At 40.9% G+C, this 19,718-nt stretch overlaps 2 protein-coding genes and 1 long non-coding RNA gene across 5 annotated transcripts; 1 reads left to right on the top strand and 2 right to left on the bottom strand.

Annotated features, from left to right (window-relative positions):
• The first annotated feature begins 32 nt into the window (after window positions 1-32).
• On the top strand, window positions 33-14,660 carry LOC106963155 (ELKS/Rab6-interacting/CAST family member 1-like). 3 transcript variants are annotated; one of them, XM_015057912.1, is made up of 18 exons: window positions 33-189; window positions 321-398; window positions 476-631; window positions 724-891; window positions 976-1,143; window positions 1,221-1,358; window positions 1,468-1,608; window positions 1,750-1,890; window positions 2,530-2,723; window positions 3,109-3,120; window positions 4,531-4,660; window positions 4,773-4,904; window positions 5,163-5,216; window positions 8,676-8,836; window positions 9,061-9,208; window positions 10,448-10,543; window positions 11,216-11,401; window positions 12,377-14,660. In XM_015057912.1, exons 1-18 carry the CDS (start codon window positions 124-126, stop codon window positions 12,512-12,514), a joined length of 2,307 nt encoding a protein of 768 aa, XP_014913398.1. In that variant the 5' UTR covers window positions 33-123; the 3' UTR covers window positions 12,515-14,660. The 3 variants fall into 3 exon arrangements, with proteins under 3 accessions (XP_014913398.1, XP_014913399.1, XP_014913400.1); XM_015057913.1 differs by lacking the exon at window positions 3,109-3,120 and having other exon boundaries at window positions 34-189; window positions 4,531-4,666; XM_015057914.1 differs by lacking the exons at window positions 3,109-3,120; window positions 5,163-5,216 and having other exon boundaries at window positions 34-189; window positions 4,531-4,666.
• On the bottom strand, window positions 10,869-11,274 carry LOC106963158 (uncharacterized). The gene is made up of 2 exons (XR_001428133.1): window positions 11,185-11,274; window positions 10,869-11,152 (listed from the first exon to the last, which is right to left on the bottom strand). It is a non-coding gene; the product is annotated as an uncharacterized LOC106963158 (long non-coding RNA).
• Window positions 14,661-15,617: 957 nt separating the features above from the next.
• On the bottom strand, window positions 15,618-17,579 carry LOC106963156 (F-box/LRR-repeat protein 14). Its single transcript, XM_015057915.1, has 2 exons — window positions 17,297-17,579; window positions 15,618-17,064 (listed from the first exon to the last, which is right to left on the bottom strand). The coding sequence occupies exon 2, from the start codon at window positions 17,026-17,028 to the stop codon at window positions 15,817-15,819; it is 1,212 nt and encodes a 403-aa protein (XP_014913401.1). The 5' UTR covers window positions 17,029-17,064; window positions 17,297-17,579; the 3' UTR covers window positions 15,618-15,816.
• Window positions 17,580-19,718: the final 2,139 nt, after the last annotated feature.

Here is a 19,718-nt window from a genome sequence, read left to right on the forward strand (position 1 = left end):
GTGTGTGTGTGTGTGTGTGTGTGTGTGTGTGTGTGTGTGTGTGTGTGTGTGTGTGAGACAGCTCCATCTGCCAAAGCATCAGAGGAAGACCAGGAGAGGACCAGGAGGCTGGCTGATGCAGAAATGCACCGGCATCACCTGGAGAGTTTACTGGACCAGAGGGATCGAGAGATTACCGCCCTCAGAGAGGTAAGGCCCACATCAACGATCCTGACTCTAAATGGCACATTTGTTGTACATTTTCCAACATCTTCCAACTTATTTTTAAAAAAAAAAATTTTTTTTTTCATGTAAAATCCCTTTTTACATTTCTGATCCAGCAGGAACTTCATCGTCGCTACGAAGGAACTCCAGAGTCCACTAAAACAAAAGCTTTACAGACTGTTATCGACATGAAGGTGAGAGTTTAACCGTTTCCGAGCGATCGGCTTCGCCACATCGTACTTCCACTGGTGACCAACTTTAAATACCCCAGGATGCAAAAATCAACTCCATGGAGCGGAGCCTGAGGGACATGGAGGAGGAGATGCTCATGATGAAATCCAACGGACTTCTGAGCTGCGAGGAGCGACAGGAGGAGATGAAGCAGATGGAGGTGTACCGCAGTCACACCAAGTTCATGAAAAACAAGGTGAGAGACGGAACCACGTCGATTTAGCTTCACTCGGACATGTAAAAGTTTGTCCTCCCAGTCTCCCGAGTTAAATTCTTTCTGTTTTTCAGATGGAGCAGGTGAAGCAGGATCTTTCCAGGAAGGACACTGAGCTGCTGGGTTTGCAGACTAAACTGGAGACCTTAACGAACCAGTTCTCAGACAGCAAACAGCACATCGAAGTCCTCAAGGAGTCTCTCACCGCCAAGGAGCAGCGCGCTGCCATCTTACAGACAGAAGTACAACAAAAGCCCAAACAGAGAACAAATCACACATTATTTGGTTAATTTTCTTTTAAACGCACGTTGTATTTGTTTTGCCAGGTCGATGCCTTACGCCTGCGCTTGGAGGAGAAGGAGGCAACTTTGAATAAGAAGAGCAAGCAGATACAAGAAATGTCCGAGGAAAAGGGAACCCTGAACGGAGAAATCCACGACCTGAAGGACATGCTGGACGTCAAGGAGCGCAAAATTAATGTGCTGCAGAAAAAGGTGAGGTTAAACATCTGCCACGCGGCGCGTCTCCTGCCGTGGATGTCCGCTTCGCCGACATTGCATTTGCTTTGCAGATTGAGAATCTGCAGGAGCAGCTGAGGGACAAAGAGAAGCAGATGAGCAGCTTGAAGGAGAGGGTGAAGTCCTTGCAGGCGGACACTTCAAACACCGACACGGCGCTCACAACGCTGGAGGAGTCTCTTGCGGAAAAGGTACGTTTACATCTTCCGGCCGGCTGCTGTAATTCCCGACTGTTTATGTGGAAAGGTTTTTTTTTGTTGTTGTTTTTTTTTTTTTTTATTGTTTCTCTCGCGCTTTCAGGAGCGAATCATCGAGCGTCTGAAGGAGCAGCGGGACAGGGACGACCGAGAGAAGACGGAGGAGCTGGACTGCTCCAAGAAGGAGCTGAAAGAGCTGAAGGAGAGGCTGAGCTTACTGCAGGGAGACCTGTCAGACCGAGAGGTGAGGAACAGATGGAGGAACACTCTCCCGTTTTGCCGGGACTCTAAAAATACACACAGAACATCTTTCTATTTTTGATGAGTCATTGTGTTTTCAGTTTTCTTCCTGCTTGATTAGCTCAAATCTGTCTTTTACATGCAGACCTCTCTGTTGGACCTGAAGGAGCACGCTTCATCTCTGGCCTCTTCAGGACTCAAGAAAGACACCAAACTCAAGAGTTTGGAAATAACCTTGGAGCAGAAGAGGGAGGAGTGCCTCAAACTGGAGAACCAGCTAAAGAGAGTGAGCTAACAGATCACGTTAGGCTACGTTCACACAGCAGGCAAATGTGACTCGAATCTGCTTTTGTGCCCATATACGACCGATATCCGGCTTTTTCACCGCAGTCTGAACGATCTAATTCTGATCTGTTCATCCCCAGAAGTATAAGATCTTTGGTACTTCCAAATGTGGAAGTAAATCAGATACGTGTCCGATTGTTTTCAAAGCGCGTGAACAGTCAGATGCGTCATAATAAAAAAAAAAAAAAGCCAGACGCAGTAAATCAAAACGTAAACAAAGGCTGAAAATTATGAACTTATGTAAGAAGTCTGTGAAAAACTGTCTGCTCCCATTGCCAAATAAACTTTAGAATTGATCCTTAAATGACTCCACCCATTATTACTTATGTTATCAATGAGCTGTTGTGTGATGTCAGCGTTCCTCTTTTGCACATGCGTGTCGCTTTGAGGATGTAAACCTTTCAAACAGAAGTCTCATTGCAGCCGAGTTTAATTGGTGTGAACGATCAAGCAAAAAAAAAAAAAATGTAATTATTTCATCAGAAAATGAGAATTGTGCATCAAGACCTTCAGTGTGAACGTAGCCTTGGTGAATGACCATCTGGCTCATTCTTACTGACGCGAATGTGATTCTTGTTAGGCTCAAAACGCGGCACTGGAAGCTCAAGCCAACACAGAGCTGGCGGAGCGCATCAGGAACCTGGAGCAGGAAGTGGTCCGACACAGAGAGGATTCTGGGAAGGCTCAGGCGGAGGTGGACCGCCTCCTCGAGATACTTAGAGAAATGGAGAACGAGAAGAACGACAAGGACAAAAAGATCAGTGAGCTGGAGAGGTGGGTTATCTGTGGTGTTTGATGAACACGGATGAAGCTTCTGCTTGTCCCGGCTGGAGTTTCTCACTTTGATTCCAGATGGTCAGAGCGACGCGAACGCATGATCTCATTCAGACGAGAGGCTGTTTTTAGTCCCCGTCGCTCAGATCTATGCAAGCTGACATGCATCTTCTAATTCTGCAGTAACTCGGTGTGATGTGTGGCATATTTCTGATTCAGCGTTTCATCTAACTCGCTAATTTTTAGCGTCTCTTTCGAAAAGGTTTGAGTTGTCGGACGAGCCTCTTTTTCTTCCTTCCTAACGTTTCCATATGTTCGGTTTCTTAGCCTGAGTCTCTTTTCTCTTTGCTGCTTTCTTTGCACTGGACATTTCTTACCTCACCAGTTTGGCCTCCAGGTTAGTACTTGCTCTTTTCTATCCGCCTGAGTCCCCTCTCACTTTATCCTCTTCTTTTGTTTCTTCCCTTCCTCTTTCCTCCTCCTGTTCCTCCAAAGTGTGTGCTGGGTGCACCCTTTATTTTTTTTACTGGGCTCTTCTTTACATTTATGCTCATGATTCCTCTTTGCCCTTGTCTGGTTTTAACTTTAAATCAAATCTGACATTGATGCTGTTGACTGGAGGAAAAATGTTGCCAAAGCAACTGTAAGGATCTGTTTGTACATCGACAATTTTAGAGTAAACTTCTCATTGGACCATATTTCTGTACGTCTGTTTTAATCTGGAAATACTTTTTTTTTATCTACATCCTTGATCCGACTAAAACAGAATGGAATTACATTTCTACCATTATCCATTCTGCAGAGGTTTCCAGACTTTTACTCCTTATTCCATGATCTAAAATATAAAAATCTGAATTTCTCAGTATTTCTATTCATTTATATTTAGGTGATGACCTGTATTTATTTTTTTACCATATCAAAACTTTAGTTGTTGTCCCTTATTAATCAGTTCACAGATAAGTATTCAAAATGTAAAATGGTCCATTTCAAAACCTTTTTTAGTCTCTAGATTTTAGCTCTGGGTTTCAAACTGGATCCAAACTTTTTAAACTGGGTTTGGTTTATAATCAGTTTTTGTTTTGTTTTTTTAAATGATCACTGCTCACAATGTGATCTAAGGTTAACTATAATTTATTTCTGATCATCTGAGATATACGTTTTAAGTATATATTTTTTTAGATATATATATTTATTGTTTTCTTAAGTATTTTTAAATGTTTACATTGTATCAAAATGTAAGAGAAAATAAACGAATAACAAAAGTTTGCCCATTACTTCACTGCAAAATCGTAAACCAGTTTTCAGACAGGAGGGATTAAGAATGGATAATAAAACCCAACTATGATGTTTAATGTTTATAATGTCACAAAAACCGAAAGGAAGCAGAAATGTTTGGGAAAATACTAAATTTAGAAATTGTAAAAACTCTGCTGAAAAACCATCAAATGTCAGATTTGCATTTTCTTTTTGTTTTACCGTTTTATTCTTTACCAAGTAAACCGAACCAATATGTTTTAGTTTTACTATAGAAGTGATGTGTTTCTGTATGTTCATTAATTCATAAAAAAAAAAAAAATCATATTCGTGGTCATCCTGTCAGCAGGTATTGCATTTTTTGTTTATATTTAAACTCGGAACCTCTTTAGCATGAAGTATTTAATGTACGTAAAGATAAAAAGGGCGGTCTATGTAACAAATCAGTTTTTTTTCCTCCTTATAATTAGCAAAGTATTTAACAGTTTCAGATTTAAATATCAGATTTCCCGTCGGTGTTTTTGCAGGAGTTAAGCATATTTTGTCTCTGCAGGCAAATGAAGGACCAGACGAAAAAGGTGGCCTCCCTGAAGCACAAGGAGCAGGTGGAGAAGAGCAGGAACGCTCGGCTGATGGAGGAGGCCAGGAAGAGGGAGGACAACCTGTCCGAGTCGTCCCAGCAGGTGAAGGTGAGGCCCGTTTCTCAGTCGCTTGGGCTCGAATGCGGTCTGCAGGAAATGCGCCCTGCGACGTCGCGTTGGCGTCTAACAAAGCAAAATCTCCGCTGGTGTGAAGGACACTCTGCGTCAGAAATCAGAGCGCATTGAGGAGCTGGAGGAGGCTCTGAGGGAGAGCGTTCAAATCACTGCTGAGCGAGAGATGGTGCTGGCGCAGGAAGAGGCCGCTCGGTCGCTACAGGAAAGACAGGTAATTAATCGCACGCACCAACAAACACACACACACACGAGCGAGATGAGTCGGTATTAGTCAACCAACAGAAGCAGCCGCTGCTGCATTTCTAAACATTCCTCTGGAAGTCTTTCTCTTTCACCTTTTGCGGTGTTGATCGCTCTCTTTGTCCTGCCTCCTCTCTTCTTCTGGCTTCCTCTTCTTCCTCAGTTCCTTTATCTTTGCTTGTCGTTTTTTTTCTTGTCTTCTTTCTGCTACACAACCGCCTCTCCGAAGCACTCACTCAAACCAATGCATGAGTCCAACCTCTCCCACTTTAAGTGGTCTAAGGTACGAGTCCAGTGTGTGTGTGATCTCCATCAGTGGTCAGCAGCTCCGTTTACAAACAACACTTCTACAAGTCATGCAGTCTCGTGCAACGCTTTCTTTAGAGGTTGTTTTCTTTTTGGTCTGTGTTGGAAGCTTTCAGATTGATGTTCAGACTGCATGGATTTGTAAAGTGTTTGTGTCGTTTCCAGCCCATGTAGATTCGGTGGGATTATGTTTACTTGCTGTTTGCTTGTAAAGTAATGTTCCTAGGCAGAGGGTTGACTTACACTGCAATGCAAACGTGTTCATACTTCTTGGATTTTCCCATATTTTATCATGACGCAACCACAAACTTCAGTATCTCGTAGAGCGCAAACGATTAATCGTATTAGTTGATTATCGAAATAATCGTCAACTAACTTAGTAAGTGATGAATCATTAATTGGGTATATTCAAACTTTAAAAAAAAAAAAGGTCATTTACTGAAAGAACAGCAATGAAGTAAAAAGCTAAAGAAAATATATATATTTGGCGCTTAAGATAAATAAATCTTTGATCTCAAGTGGCATACTTTTAGCTTTACCTCGTTCAAAACCTATACATACAGAATCTCCTGTTAAGCTCCTTTTTCTGTCCAATTAATTGGTTAATAGAAAAAATAGTCAAACACTGTTTAAGTCGAGCAGAAAGGGCTGAGCTTTCCACATGTTGATGCTGCATGTGCATTGTTTTGCTACAAACGATCAAGTATTAAAGGAATGCTGTTTTTCCATTTTAGGCAATAAAACGTTTTTTTTTTTTATTTGACAACAGAAATGAATTGTTTGCATCTTTTAATGTATTTCTAATGTATAAAAAAGGCTTACTCTGTTTCATAAAAAAATTTGCAGAATGTGACAAATTTTTATCCGATTAATCGTCAGAATAATCAATTTCTAAATTAAATGCAAAAATGTTGGAAAACTAACCCCACACATCAAACTGTCCCTTCCTGTAAGAATGCATGGCGGTGGCAGTATCGTGCTATGGTAGTGCTTTTTTTCAGCATTAGTTCTATGAAGTAATGTCTCATGAAGATTGGCTGCATATGCAGTTTTCAGATTTCTTATATGCAAAATACTTTGAAATCATGTTTCCTTTTGCTTTTACTTGACAATTGTTTCTCTTTCTTGTTGTTCCGTCACACAAAACTCCCAAAGCATGTTTAAGGTTTGTGGTTGTAGCATTGGCATAATGTGGAAAATTTTGCTGGGTATGAAAGCCTTTGTGAGGCACTGTACTCATTAGTTGGCCAGTGAATGAAGATGAACTATTCAACTTTTCTCTAGTTTGGTGAATTCTTGACAAAAACTAAACAAAACAATAACGACAACAACAAAAGAAAAACATTTGAGAGCTCATCTCATTTGCTGTGGCAGGATGTTTGTTGTCACCCCTCCGGATCAGATTTCCACCCAGCTCTGTCCCCCTCCAGGTTTCAAACGTTGCTAAAAAGTCTGAGGCACTTCTGAACACAACAAAGAGGACTGCTGCTGATGTGGAAGGCTTATTTTATTCGATCTCCATCGCTGCATTAATGTTGGTTTTCTTTTCTTTCTTTGATTGCTTGGATCTCCGTTCACTTGCATTCAGAGGTTAAAGGGACAGTTGGATTTTTTTTTTTTATGTGAGGTTATCAGAGGAAGTTTCCTTACCTGTTGTAGAAACGTCACAGCTGATGAGTCGGATCGATGCAACTCCAACAACCTTCGCTGACATTGGTTGAGAAAACGATCTGAACAACCTTAAGAGTTTGTTGGACATTTATAATGGACTAATACAGTAATATGTGAATATTTTCAGAGTTGTTTTAAGAGATGCACAGATTTTTTGATTCCTTATTTTGTGAGGCTTCGACCTGCCGATACTAAGTTTAGCCGTTTCTACTAAACGTCTTTTGTAAAACAAAGCAATGGCTTCATCAGAAACTGGACAGACCAGATTACAGGCTTGTCCCTCTCTCTCTCTGGGAATCACCCAGTGCAGAAAAACCCTTCAGCTGTACAAACAAGATCCACTTGTGGAGAATTGCAGCACATCTCCTCCTGTTTTTTTTTTTTCTCATTAACTTTTCTATCGGCAGACCGGGAAAGTTAGAAGAGCAACATATCACAAAATGTATTTGATTTGCTATTGGTAGAATTAAAAAAAAACTATTTACTGTAACTATAAATAAACCCTTAGCTGGCTTTATTACGAATTGTTTAAATCAGGCCCAGGGGTGACGTCACACTGTGTGAGTGTGTGAGAGAGAAAGAGAGAGGGAGAGAGCTAAACCAAAACCGAACCAATGAGATCATCTTCAAGACCACTACTGTATTCACAAAGTGGTTTCTTTTGGAAACTTTTAAAATAGTTCTCTGGGACTTTAAAGCGTAGGAGCAGCATGATTGTAGATTTTTATGATTTAGAAATCTTAGCATGACTGTGTTGTGTCTTTTCAAACCAGTAACTGGCCTAATTCTCAGTTACATGAACAATGGATCCCTCTTATTATTTATTTTTTTATCTTATAAAACCCCTACTGTATGTACAGGATGTCCATACATCGTTAAAAAGTCTTTAATGTATATAAAGTTAAGGCTTAAATTTATTGAAAAAATGTAAATTGGCCTGTAACATGTTAACGTTACAGGATTTAACATTAAATTTAAATTAAATTTGATCTTGGTAGGACTATTTAATTGCATATTCTATGTATTTTTTTTTCTTGCAAAAGTCTGAGTTGCAGTTTTTGATCTGTGACTCGCTGCTAATGTATCCTTATTAGCTAGCTAGCTTTTTTGCGCCCGTCATGGTGAGTTGCTTGGATGATGGTCAAACATTTCTGTGCAGATGTAGGTCTTAAATTCAACTCATAACGGCCTTAAGCTTTTTAAAAGGCTTTTAAAAAGCTCTTAAATTGGAGTTGGTGAAACCTGCAGGAACCTTGATGTGAATGATACCTGATGAAATTAAAATTAATTGAACAAAAGATGAATACTTTCCACTGCAAGAAGATTTAAATTAGTCAGTGATTGTCTCGCTGCAAAGCGCCCTCTTGCCGCTCTTTTCACAAACTCGCCCTTGTTGTTTTGATTTGCTAAAACTGTGACGGCCGTCTGACTAATTGTTAGTCTTCCTCACAGCAGTATGACTCCTTTCTCCAACAGGTAGGGAAATATATTTACAGAACCTCACTTCAAACAGTCCAAACTGTCCCTTTAAGGCACCCTGGAGTAAAACTGTTTCCAGTCTGTATGCAACTCCTTGTATATTCGTTTGCTAGTAACAGTTGTTTACTTTAGCAGGTAATGAAAACAGATTCTACAGCCGTCCTTCCCTTTCATCAGTCCATTTATCATCTAGAAACCCCTGTAAGTGTCATTTACTGGGAAAATGCTTGACAACCATTGATTTCCAGGTATATGTGTGTGTGTGTACGTTCGCGTGCGTTTCCAGATGGAGGAGCTGCTGGGTGCCATGGAGAAGGTGAAACAGGAGCTGGAGTCCATGAGGGCCAAGCTGGCGTCTACCCAGCAGTCTCTGTGTGAGAAGGAGGCCCACCTCACAACCCTAAGAGCTGAGCGCAGGAAACACCTGGAGGAGGTGCTGGAGATGAAGTAAGACCCCACACACACACACACACACACACACACACATACACACTAACTCACTCTACAGGGTGGTATAGAGTGTAGATTATTGATTGGCACCTTAATCAAGTGAAATGTCATCCATTTCTGGCTTTTCCCAGTCAGCATGCTGGCTTTGTGCTATAAATAATAGAATATACCTGAGCTATTTGTACAGCTGAGCGTCCCGTTGCTTCATCTACATCAAACAGGCAGGAGGCCCTTCTGGCCGCCATCAGTGAGAAGGACGCTAACATCGCGCTGCTGGAGTTGTCGTCCTCTAAGAAGAAGAAGACGCAGGACGAGGTGGCCCAGCTGAAGCGAGAGAAGGACAGACTGGTGCAGCAGCTCAAGCAGCAGGTGGGTAAACGCCGTCTGGGATCAGGGAGGGCCGGCGTGACAGGAGTGGTTTGGGGAGACCTGCGTTTGTACGTTCATCTGGAGTTTCACCCGGAAGTATTTTGCTGTTTATTAGAAGGGTCACCTCTGTGTCAAATGTCGAAGCTGTTTGTTGTGATTTGATTGATCCATTAGCTTTTTTTTTTTAGATTGAGTGAACAACACAAAGAAAATCAACAGTAATATCTGAAAAAACAAGAATATGCTGCATAATATGACCACAGGTCTGCGAATCTTTTGGTGTATTTTATTCTTTCTCCCAAGCATTATTTCCATAATGTACTTATTTGTTTAGTTGTTGTAGTAAGTTGTACTTCGGCTTCATTGTTTATGCATTCTCTTACAAGTCTGGTTGTTGCGCACAAGTAGAGTAATTTTTAAAAACCAGCCGTAGGGTTTTCTTCACTTGGGCCTCCACATTGTGTCACCAGGTTGCATAGCCACAAAAGAACAATAAGCCCACCTTTCACATGCTATTTATGAAAAAAAAAGATTTTGTTTCAGACCAGTGCATCACTTTCTGAACAAGAAGGTCAGGATACATATAAAATTTGAAAAAGGGGAAGTTCAGTTTGAATATTTTCCAGATGAAGAAGTGTGGAAAAGGAAAATAAGAGGATGAAAAAAATCGGTTCCTTTTTTTCCCTTAATTCTGTCATTTTTTTCCTTCCTGTCTTTGTTTTTGTTTCTATAGATCATATAGAAGTATAGGTTCTATATCAGCCTTTATCAGGCATAAATTCATAGAAAATTATTTTTTTTTTTTAGTTTATAAAGTCTGTTTTTTTAGATAAATGCATAGAAATCCTGGACCTGCACAAAGCAAAGCGACTGAAGTGAGTCCTTCGTGCACTTCGCTGGCTGTTAATGTTTTACGGTTTCTCAGATCTTTACTCCCACAAAAATAAATGCGATCTTCCAGATGTAGTTGATTTCTCAACAAGAAGAAACATCTGTAGTACATTTTATAAAAAGCAATAGGAAACCCCTCACAATCAGATCTTGGCCTGAAGTGGAAGTTTGAAGTTAAAAGTTTCATTGAAATGGTTTGAATGAAACATTCAAAAAGAAAACAACTTTGTATTTATGCATGGTCAGCTGGACAGGCCGGTGCTCATATTAGCAGCCATGTTTTCTTTGGATGGAGTCAGAAAACGTCACTGCTGACATTTTGAACTTTTCTCTGTTTTTAATCGTCAGACTCAGAACAGAATGAAGCTGATGGCCGACAACTACGAAGACGATCATTTGAAGGCTGCACACGACCACACAAATCACAAACCCTCTCCAGATCAGGTAATCTATTTGACCCGGATCTGATTTGACAACATCTCAGTCGCTGAAAAGATCTCCTTTGAAGCGTCCGTCCAGAAGGTCGGACTGGCGGACGCCATGTAAACGCAGCAGAAGGTTCTTTGTGTCGATGTGCCGCTAACCAAGTTTTTTCTTCCTAATGCTGCGTCTGGCTAACCTTGTGGTTACCAGGATGATGAGGAGGGTATCTGGGCGTAGCCTGCCTTATGCCCCTCCCCTCTCTTTCACAGCCTTTTTGTTCAGAAGGGTGAGCTCGTATAAAGAAAGCCAAGCCTTTCACCTTCACCACCAGCATGTTGATTTTTTATTTCCCCCCCCCCTTCATTCATCTGTGTTCATATCGTTTGATGTTGGGTCACATTTGTTTGAGATTGAAAGCATTCGTCGTGTGTTGCCTGTGCAGCTCAAGAGTCTTAAATTTGCATGCAGTTTCTATGCGTCTTATTTGTTATAAATTTTACTCACTTAATTTTTTTTGTTTTGTTTTTTTATGATGAAGCTAAAGCTGTCGGTGACGGATAGCTATGCATGCATGCTGAATCATGATCACTGCGGCTTCATCGTTGTGCAAGCATTTGGACCGGATCAAAACTCTTCTTCTGTCATCTGGGATGCGATCAAACCTGACACTTCTCCTCTTCCTCCTCTCTACAGATGATACCCCCTCTTCTTGTCCTGTCCCAGAACCGCAGTAAGCTCAAACTCTACATCGCCCACCTGACAGACCTCTGCCATGACCGAGACCCCAGCATCCTCAGCCAGCTCACGCCTCCGTCTCACTACCACCACAGCGACCCTGAAGACTGGGAGGAGGAGCTTCAGAAAATGAGCGACGAACAGGTGCTGGGGAAGAAAAATAAAAATAAATCACTTTGTTTTACATTTCAACAAACTTTAATGTGTTTCAGTTGGATTTTTATTTTTGACAGATCAATAAAAGTTAATATATAAATGAACCTGGATGGAATAATCACATGGGTTTTATTTTTTTTTCTTTTATCTGTTAATCTATTAACTATGCAGTTCTTTAATATTCTGCCCCCTTTTTCTGTTACCCCTAAATAAATAGCCAAACAACTCAATGTGCTAACTAAAACATCCTACAATTGAGTTTTGCATAAATTTTTGTTAATCATTTTAATACTGCGTGCCTTCCTGCTTTTCAAATATTTTTAAGTCACTTTACTGAGGTAGCGACAAAAAGAAAAGTTCCCGTTTATATAGTTTTCAGTTTCCATGGCAACATCTCCACACAAGGCTCACTTTGATGCTGAAAATATCTCCAACACAAACATTTTCTTCCAGGAAAATCACTGGTTTTAAACTTTTAATAGCTGAGTTTTGTCTATTTTATGCTTTAAAATAACACTTAATTTTTTTCCTATCCTTCCTTTCAGATTTTGGACAGTTTTCCTACTTCCATAAATTTGGCCCTTTGTCTTGAAGATCTTACATTTTAGTGCTCAGAGTTTCAGCTCCTCTCTATGCATCTCTTATTTGCTGTAAACAGGCTGTTTGAACAAAGAGTGGAAAGCAGGTCAGAAACCAGGAGCTGCAGCAGCTGACATGAAAATCACAGACGGCTGAAATCAGTATCTTGAGTTTATTTAAAAATAGATGGATAGATAATAGATTCTTTGGACTGGATCTGGAAATTTGCCACATCTTTGAGGAGCTAGAAAGGTTTTAAAGAGCCGTTTAAAAATGTAAAAGTTTAGCTAACAGCTCACTAAAACATTCTCAGGGCTGCTGCTTTTAGAAGAGTTAGACAAACTCGAATCCTATCCTTTTTTTTTTTTTCCCCTGTGCTTCCAGTTGAAACGGGAGACTGAGGTGTGTGAGAAGGAGAACGGGGAGCTCCAGGAGTTTGCCAATTCAGTCCTCCAGCAAATCGCAGACTACTGCCCTGACATCCTGGAACAGGTCGTCAATGCGCTGGAGGAGTCATGCTGACAAATCTGACTTTGGACTTAAGCAAGCGGCGCCCAGGAAACCCCCGACCTCCATCCAAGAAGAAGAAGAGAGCCGGCCGGGGCGCCATCTTCTCCACCCTACATCAAGTGTCCAGGAAACTGAAGTGCTTTTCTGTCTCTTATGTCACTCTGAGGTCAGGCTGGGCTGCATCAAAATAAGGAAATTCACAAAGCGACACTTTTGAAGGCATGTTTTATTTAGTGCAAATGAGGGAGCAGAACTAAAGCACACACAGTGGGGCGATCTTTATCTGTTAGTGTAGCCGCATTGTAAAAGATGTTCCAGATGAAAGAAGGGAGCCTCACAAAGCCTTACCTCCAGCGGGAACTGACCTTCACGAGGCACTTTTGTCTCAGGCTTTTACCTCTTTTTTTTCATCTCTTGAGCCTTTCATGTTAAAACGGGAACACGGATCCCATCCTTTGGGACAGAAAAGCACTTTTTTTTTCTTTTTTTTAAATTTCTTGGGGAACTGCTACACCCAAAGGGAGCAGGGTGGAGTTGAGTTCGGAGGTGAGGCGTGGCGCCGTGTAGACGTTTGTTTTCAGTCTCGCGTCGCCTATCGTAGCGCCATCTGAATGCCACTTTTTAACCGGAGGAGCTCCTGAAGCGCTAGAGTCGGTACGTTACTGCGTCGTCGTTGGTGGCATTAGAGGGGGGATCAAGGCTCAACCTTTCACAGAAGATCTGAGTTTAGTTACCATGTTTATAACCGAGGAGAGGATTTAGGGGGAGAAAGCTTTTCTTTCATGTCTCGATGGTTTTGCACACAGCGTCCACTTGTTTATGAGGTATGCAATGTTTCTTTTTTTTTTCTTTTTTTGAGAACGTTCTCGTGGCCTTGGAGCATGCACAGAGATCAGTACAGGACCTAAATGCAGAGGCTTTTCCGCCTCTGTAATACTGGTGCTATGGCATGATGTAAGAACTGATCCTCATCCAAAGTTTCTAAAGGAGTTCCTTAAAGCCCACATACCGACGGCCCTTTTTTTTTGTACGCTCGGATGCCTCTGTTGGTGTTTGTTTCCGTTTGTTTTATTGTTCAGGGCTGAGTTTTTTAATTACCAAGTGCATTGATTGACATTTACAGAGGAAACGAAAGTCACTTTTCAAGCAGATTTTGACTTTTTAAGATCAGTTTGTAAATAACGTGGTATTCAACACGTACAGTAACTGAATAAAAGTAATAACGTGGAAGGTGTATCGTGCATTCTTAAAAGACAAAAAAATCAGAAAAGTTCAAAGCAGTGCAGTAGTCTTTTTGTGTCTAATTTTGTCTCCCCGGGACAAACGTATGTGTGACAGTGCTGCCATAAATTGCAGAAAGTCTATGTTCTATAGAGAAATATATATAAATAAGATATATGAGAAGTTTACTGTATCAATATGCATTGAATGTTTGCACAGAATCTCGAAGAGCGAGTTGCTCTGAACACAATAAGTGTTCTCAGCGAAAACTGAGGAAAGACGTGTTTTAAAAAAAATAAAGTGTCAAAATAATGTGTGAACTAAAGACATTTCAAACCGTGACTATGTGATGGGAGGGTAAATTCTCTCGAGTTTATTTCTAATCGTCTTTTTCAAATGCATATGCTCGCCAAACGGTGGCGCTATCCTAAGACGCCCATGTTGTCTTTTCTTAATCTTCGGTTTTTGTTGGTGACCCTGGTGCATAAAAACGAGTCTCCAGCTGTCGTAGCTCTCCTGCTATCAGCGATTATATTCAGCGGGTGTCAGAGTGAGAACCAAAGACACGGCTGGAGGTCAGAAATGAGAGTTGGATGCTTGTTTTTCTGTCAAACTGACTGAAAAGCTGTTTCTGTCCCTTTAGCTCCTTACAGCTGAATTCAAAGATCTTTCTCGCAGTGTTTCATTCCCCTTTACTTTGGCCTCGCTTTCCTTTCTTCCCTCAACATCTCTTTTCTTTTTCCTTCAAACTTTTTAACTGGGAACACAGAGCTAATCAAGGGGCTTTAAGTTTGATGTAAGTTTTTGCATTTGTACAAAATAAAAAAAATGTACTGCTGTCTGTTAATGTCAAGAATCAAACTGAATTAAAAAAAAAAAGACATGTTGGTTACATGGATTTTGTATGTATGGAAAATAATAAATTATGAGCCTCGTTTTCTTGTGAAGCTTTATTTTAATCAGAGGAGTAATTGTACACACACAGATGACAGGCTAAAAATAATTTTCTAAAAATCCTTTTTGAAATTTGTTTTTCTTCCTGTAGGATATATCTATTTCCAGTTAATTACAATTTAGTTTTTTTATTTGCCCATTTCCTGGTTAATTTATTAGAATTTATTTAGAATAATTTTGTTGGCCAGTAATTTCAGTTTGGGACACAGATGTTTCACACATAAATATGTAGGTTTTATATGCAGGTGGGTGGTCATTTGGTCTATAACCAGTTTTCCCAGTCAGACATCAGTCTGACACTCAGGGTGAACAGGTGAGACTCAGGTAAACAATATAGCAAGGGCACCTGGGAAATTTGGAACATGATTTGCCTGTAACTATGGAAAAAAAAAAGCAACATTTGACCCTTCTTTAAACAAAAAAGGACAACTGAGACGTATTTATAATCTTTATTCATAAATACCACTATTTTATGAATATAAAACATTAAATTACTGTGTTTTTTGGACAAATACTCTGGCATTACGATTGAAAGCTCTGAAAGGAAAAAAACAGTTTAATTGCATATAATCTGTGTAGCTGTTAACACTTTGCTGTAGCAGTGGAGGTGAATTTCATGTTTAAATAACTTTCTCAGAAATATTACAAAAAAAATGTACACAGGTAAACATGAAGAGACAGGAGTGATCCACCCACTTCAATTTGAAGTACAAATTTTCTCTGCGACAGTTATTCAATACAAACAAGTATTCAAACAAACAAAACAGAAACGACTTTAAAATTCAGGAAACCGAAACCTTTATTTTTTTTTTTTGTCTTGAATAAAAAGATTCTGCAATGAAAATCGTCTTGAATGTAAAAAATCTCTAAAAATATATACAATCTAGTCTAGTATTCACCAATAGTAGGCACTCCTGTGTTAAGTGGGCGAGGTAGCTGGATGGTCAGAATGCACACAGGCTGCAGGTTCGGCAAAGCAAGAGTCTGAGAAACTTTGGGGTAAAAAAAAAACAAACAAAAAAACATTGTGGAAGGAGTTGCTCCAGGTGGGTCCCTCTTTGCATGATCACAGTTTAAGGTTAAATTAAGAACGCCTTACAGGTGAACAACAGCACTATACAGGATGAAATGAGAAGCTGTCACCTCACTCTCTCACTCTCAGTCATCTGCCACAGTCCGAGGTTTAATACTTTAAGGCACGGGAGCTGCGTTATCCTCTCCAAACCCCTCTTGGTGATCTTAGTGCAACCATACAGATCGATCCCCGTCAGCTGAGTCAAGTGGTCCGCTATCAACTCCAAACCTTTGTCTGTGATTCGCACGCACTGCCCAATGTTGAGAGTTTTGAGTTCGTGCATTTGGCGCACCATCCTGTTGATCCCGTCGTCGCTGATGTGACAGGAGCACAGGGAGAGAGACTTGAGCTGATACAAGCCCTGGGCGATGTAGGCCAGGCTCTGGTCCCCGATCTTATCGCAGAAAGAGACGTCGAGGCCGGACAGCCGGAGGGAACCCATGGCCAGATGCATTATCCCCGTGTCACTGATGTTATCGCACGAGCGCAGGTTCAGGCTGCACAGCTGGGTCATCTGTGACAGGTGGATCATCCCTGCGTCCGAGATCCCCCCGCAGAAGCTGAGGTTGAGCACTTTGAGCTTGTTCAGGCCCTTTGAAACGTGTTTGAGAGAAAGATCGGTCAGCTTCTGGCAGTCCTGCAAGGTGAGCTTCTCCAGAGTCAGGCAGCCCTCTGCAGCGCTGCGGGTCATCCCGGACAGGTGGCCGATGCCCACGTCAGAGACGTGCCTGCAGCTGCGAAGGTTAAGGCTTTTGAGTCTGTGCAGCCCCCAGGCAATGAGCAACAGGCCGGTGTTGGTGATGTTGCTGCACCCGCCCAGCTCCAGCACCTCCAGGTTCTTCAGGTACTGGGCGATCCTGCCCAGGCTGGAGTCTGTGATCTGCTTGCACAGGCTGAGGTTGAGGACGCGCAGGGATGGGATGTCCTGCACAAAGGCATGTCCCAGACCATTGTCGGTGAGGTTGAAGCATCCACACAAGTTAAGGCTTTCGATCTGCGGCATCCCCTGAATCACGTAGCTCAAGCTTCGTCTCAGGCTGAGGATTTGGACCTTCTTGATCCCCCTGGTCTGCAGACTGGGGAACAGAGACGGGTTGGCTCTCCGTAGATGGAGCTTAGCTTCCACCCCCCTCCACACAGACTTGTGGTAGGACGCGTCTCTCCAGGCCGCGCACACTTGGGCTACCCTCCCTTTGTCCTTAACGTCCAAGTAGCTGAAAATAATGGCCAAGATTTCCGGGAAAAGGCACGATATGTGTGTTTCCGTTTGAAACATGACTGCTGGGTGACTTCTGCCAGCAGCACAGGTTGCCTAGGAGCGACAACAAAGCGGCGTTAGCTGCGCGAAACTCTGCTGCTGAAGTTATGTAGCATTAGCTCATGTCAGCTAACAAATTAGCATTGGATGCTGCGAAACAAAAAGACACCAGAACACTCCAAACAAATTTCACTAGTTTACTACATGGCTAGTCGAAATAAACTAACGCTACAGTTCACTTGTAAATAAAGCGGACTTAATTTTAAGGAAAAAAAGTGATATTTACCCAGAAAGTGTCGGCTTAGCCTTAGCTAGCTATCTAAAGTTGAGAGGTTGAAAGCCGCCGAACCTCCTCGTCCGGAACGACGTACTTTTTACTCCAAATCATCTCAAGCAAATACAGAACGTTTTATTCTGTAGAATATTGTAGCCATGTGCCTGTTTCCCGACTGAGTCTATCTTTAAGACCCGGCATTAGAGTAAACCCTTTCCTTACAATTGATACTGCGCCTGAGCAGCTGAAAGCTAGCTCGCCCAGCGGCTCCTAGTGGAGGCTGCGAGCAGGGCCGGTCCAAGAATTTATAGGGCCCAGTTAAAACAATAGTTTTTGGTGAGCTGGTCAGTATATTTCTGCAGAAGTGTCATAATTAACGAACAAATAAGTAATTAGGTACTTATGTACATGGAGACTGAATTAATAAATTAACATAAATAAATATGTCTATTTGATGGATTAAATAATTTAATAGATACATAATTCCATATTTAAATATGAAAATAAACATTTTCATTTTTTTAATTTATTGTTTACAAATAAGTATTTCAGTATTTATCATTTATAGTTCTGTATAGAAGCACAACCTTACCCAACAAAGTCAGAGGGGGGAGAGAGGACAGTAAAAATGAGGAACTTAATTCTACCTACACTTTCTTGAATGTAAGTAGACAAGTAATTGAATAATTTTCATACATATGAAAACAATTAAAAAGAATTTGCACCTTAAAATCAAATTTTGGTAGCCTTGTGTCTTAAAAACACTAAACAGCAGCAACAACAAAGAAGGCCAGGATTTTATCCCAGGACTTTCATGAAATGTGGTGAGGTGGTGAGGCAGACGCGGTGGACCCATCTTAAAGTGAAGGAAGTGATAATTTAATGATGAAATAAACACAATCCAAAATCCCAAATACCAGGCAGCACAGATGAGCGGAAAGCAAAGGCTCAATTCTGGTAGCAACTGGAGGAAACACTAGAGACACGGGCAAACAGCAAGACAGCCACGACAAGGACCCGACAAAGACACAGAAACACAGGTGACATGAAATACACAGAGGGCAATCACAGAACGAGACACACCTGGGAACAATCAAAGGGTAGCCAGGACAACACAAAAGACACAGAAACCTAAAATAAACATACAAAAACTCAAATTACCACAAGCACCTTCTTGCTGCATCAGTACTGGTGCACCCCCAATAATAATACCATAAAAAAGTGACTGCAAAACTCTAGACTGCAACATTTTAGTAGTCTGAGCTTTGGAATAGGTATACCACCTGTCTAAAAAAAAAAAAAAAAAAAGACAAAATTTGATTATTACTAAACGGACTATACTGGGTTCTGCTGAATATGTTTGCTTGGATCAAACTGTATGAATCTTTCTTTGAACTGACATGATTTTATCTTTTAAGGTGGCTTGAAATGGCATTTGTTGTGAAATGTTCTCCCAGTTATTTAAACTATTAAAGGTCAGTTTTATGGACACCTGATTCAGCATGTCCTTCTACTTCTGAAACTAAACTCAGATATTATCTGCTCCTAAAATAGCTCCATTAAGCAAATACCCTCTTTTGTTGATGTACCTTTCACACATTTAAATGAGACATTATGCATGTATTCAGGATAAATCCTCTTTTCAAATGTCCAAACCTTGTGATTCTTGAGTGTTTCAATAGTTGCTTCACATACAAAGAGTAATAAATAGAAGTTGAGTAAATTAACTGTGAAAAATGTCCATTTGGATTACGCAAGGAAATTTGTTGACAAATCTTTGTTTCACTCCCCTGTTGCACAGAGAATAAGATAAGGGATCATAGGAACTAGTTATTTTTACATACTACATGCAATATATTCATAGTTTGACACATTTTTAATGTCAAATAATTCCCAAATTAATCAGATTAACAGATACATAATTCCATTACTATTTTACAATCTCCAGCATCACATTGATTGATCTAAAAATCACCATTCCTTCAGCCAAATGGTAAAATTTCATGGAATACCTCATCCGGACTCAAAAGAGCTCATCAATTAAAATAAAAACAAATCCCAATTTATTTTCACCTTTGATGTTTTTGCTGCAGCTGATTTGTTTGTGACTGAAAAAGTACGACTTGAGGCAATCTGCCCTCATCATGCATGTCTATGTATTTAGTGGATTCAGCTGTTTGATTCCAGTGCAAACCTGGAAGAGGCTGAATAGATTGCATATTCCCCAATGAGTTTGCTCTGCATATTTTTCTAGCATCCTAGTCACAATGAATCATCCTCTGAGGAACGGTATAATCATACATTCTTTCAAACAAGTTTTATTTTCCACATTCCTTCCGACTGAGTGCTACTTAGTGTAAATGCATTTGACCTGGCAGGAGGCCACAGTTACTGCAGGGAGGCGTTTGCTGACCTGCTGACCTCTGGCAGAGAC

The sequence above is a fragment of the Poecilia latipinna genome, unplaced genomic scaffold (assembly GCF_001443285.1).
Source record: "Poecilia latipinna isolate Pla-1442-1.1 unplaced genomic scaffold, P_latipinna-1.0 Scaffold1499, whole genome shotgun sequence".
In the NCBI taxonomy this organism is placed as follows: Eukaryota; Metazoa; Chordata; class Actinopteri; order Cyprinodontiformes; family Poeciliidae; genus Poecilia; species Poecilia latipinna.

Excerpts from the sequence above, each read along its gene's own strand:
- LOC106963156 (XM_015057915.1), bottom strand. The coding sequence starts at position 17,028 with ATGTTTCAAACGGAAACACACATATCGTGCCTTTTCCCGGAAATCTTG.
- LOC106963155 (XM_015057912.1), top strand. The coding sequence starts at position 124 with ATGCACCGGCATCACCTGGAGAGTTTACTGGACCAGAGGGATCGAGAG. Across the intron at positions 1,144-1,220 it reads TTAATGTGCTGCAGAAAAAG|ATTGAGAATCTGCAGGAGCA; the intron begins GTGAGGTTAAAC and ends TTTGCTTTGCAG. Across the intron at positions 8,837-9,060 it reads GAGGAGGTGCTGGAGATGAA|GCAGGAGGCCCTTCTGGCCG; the intron begins GTAAGACCCCAC and ends TACATCAAACAG.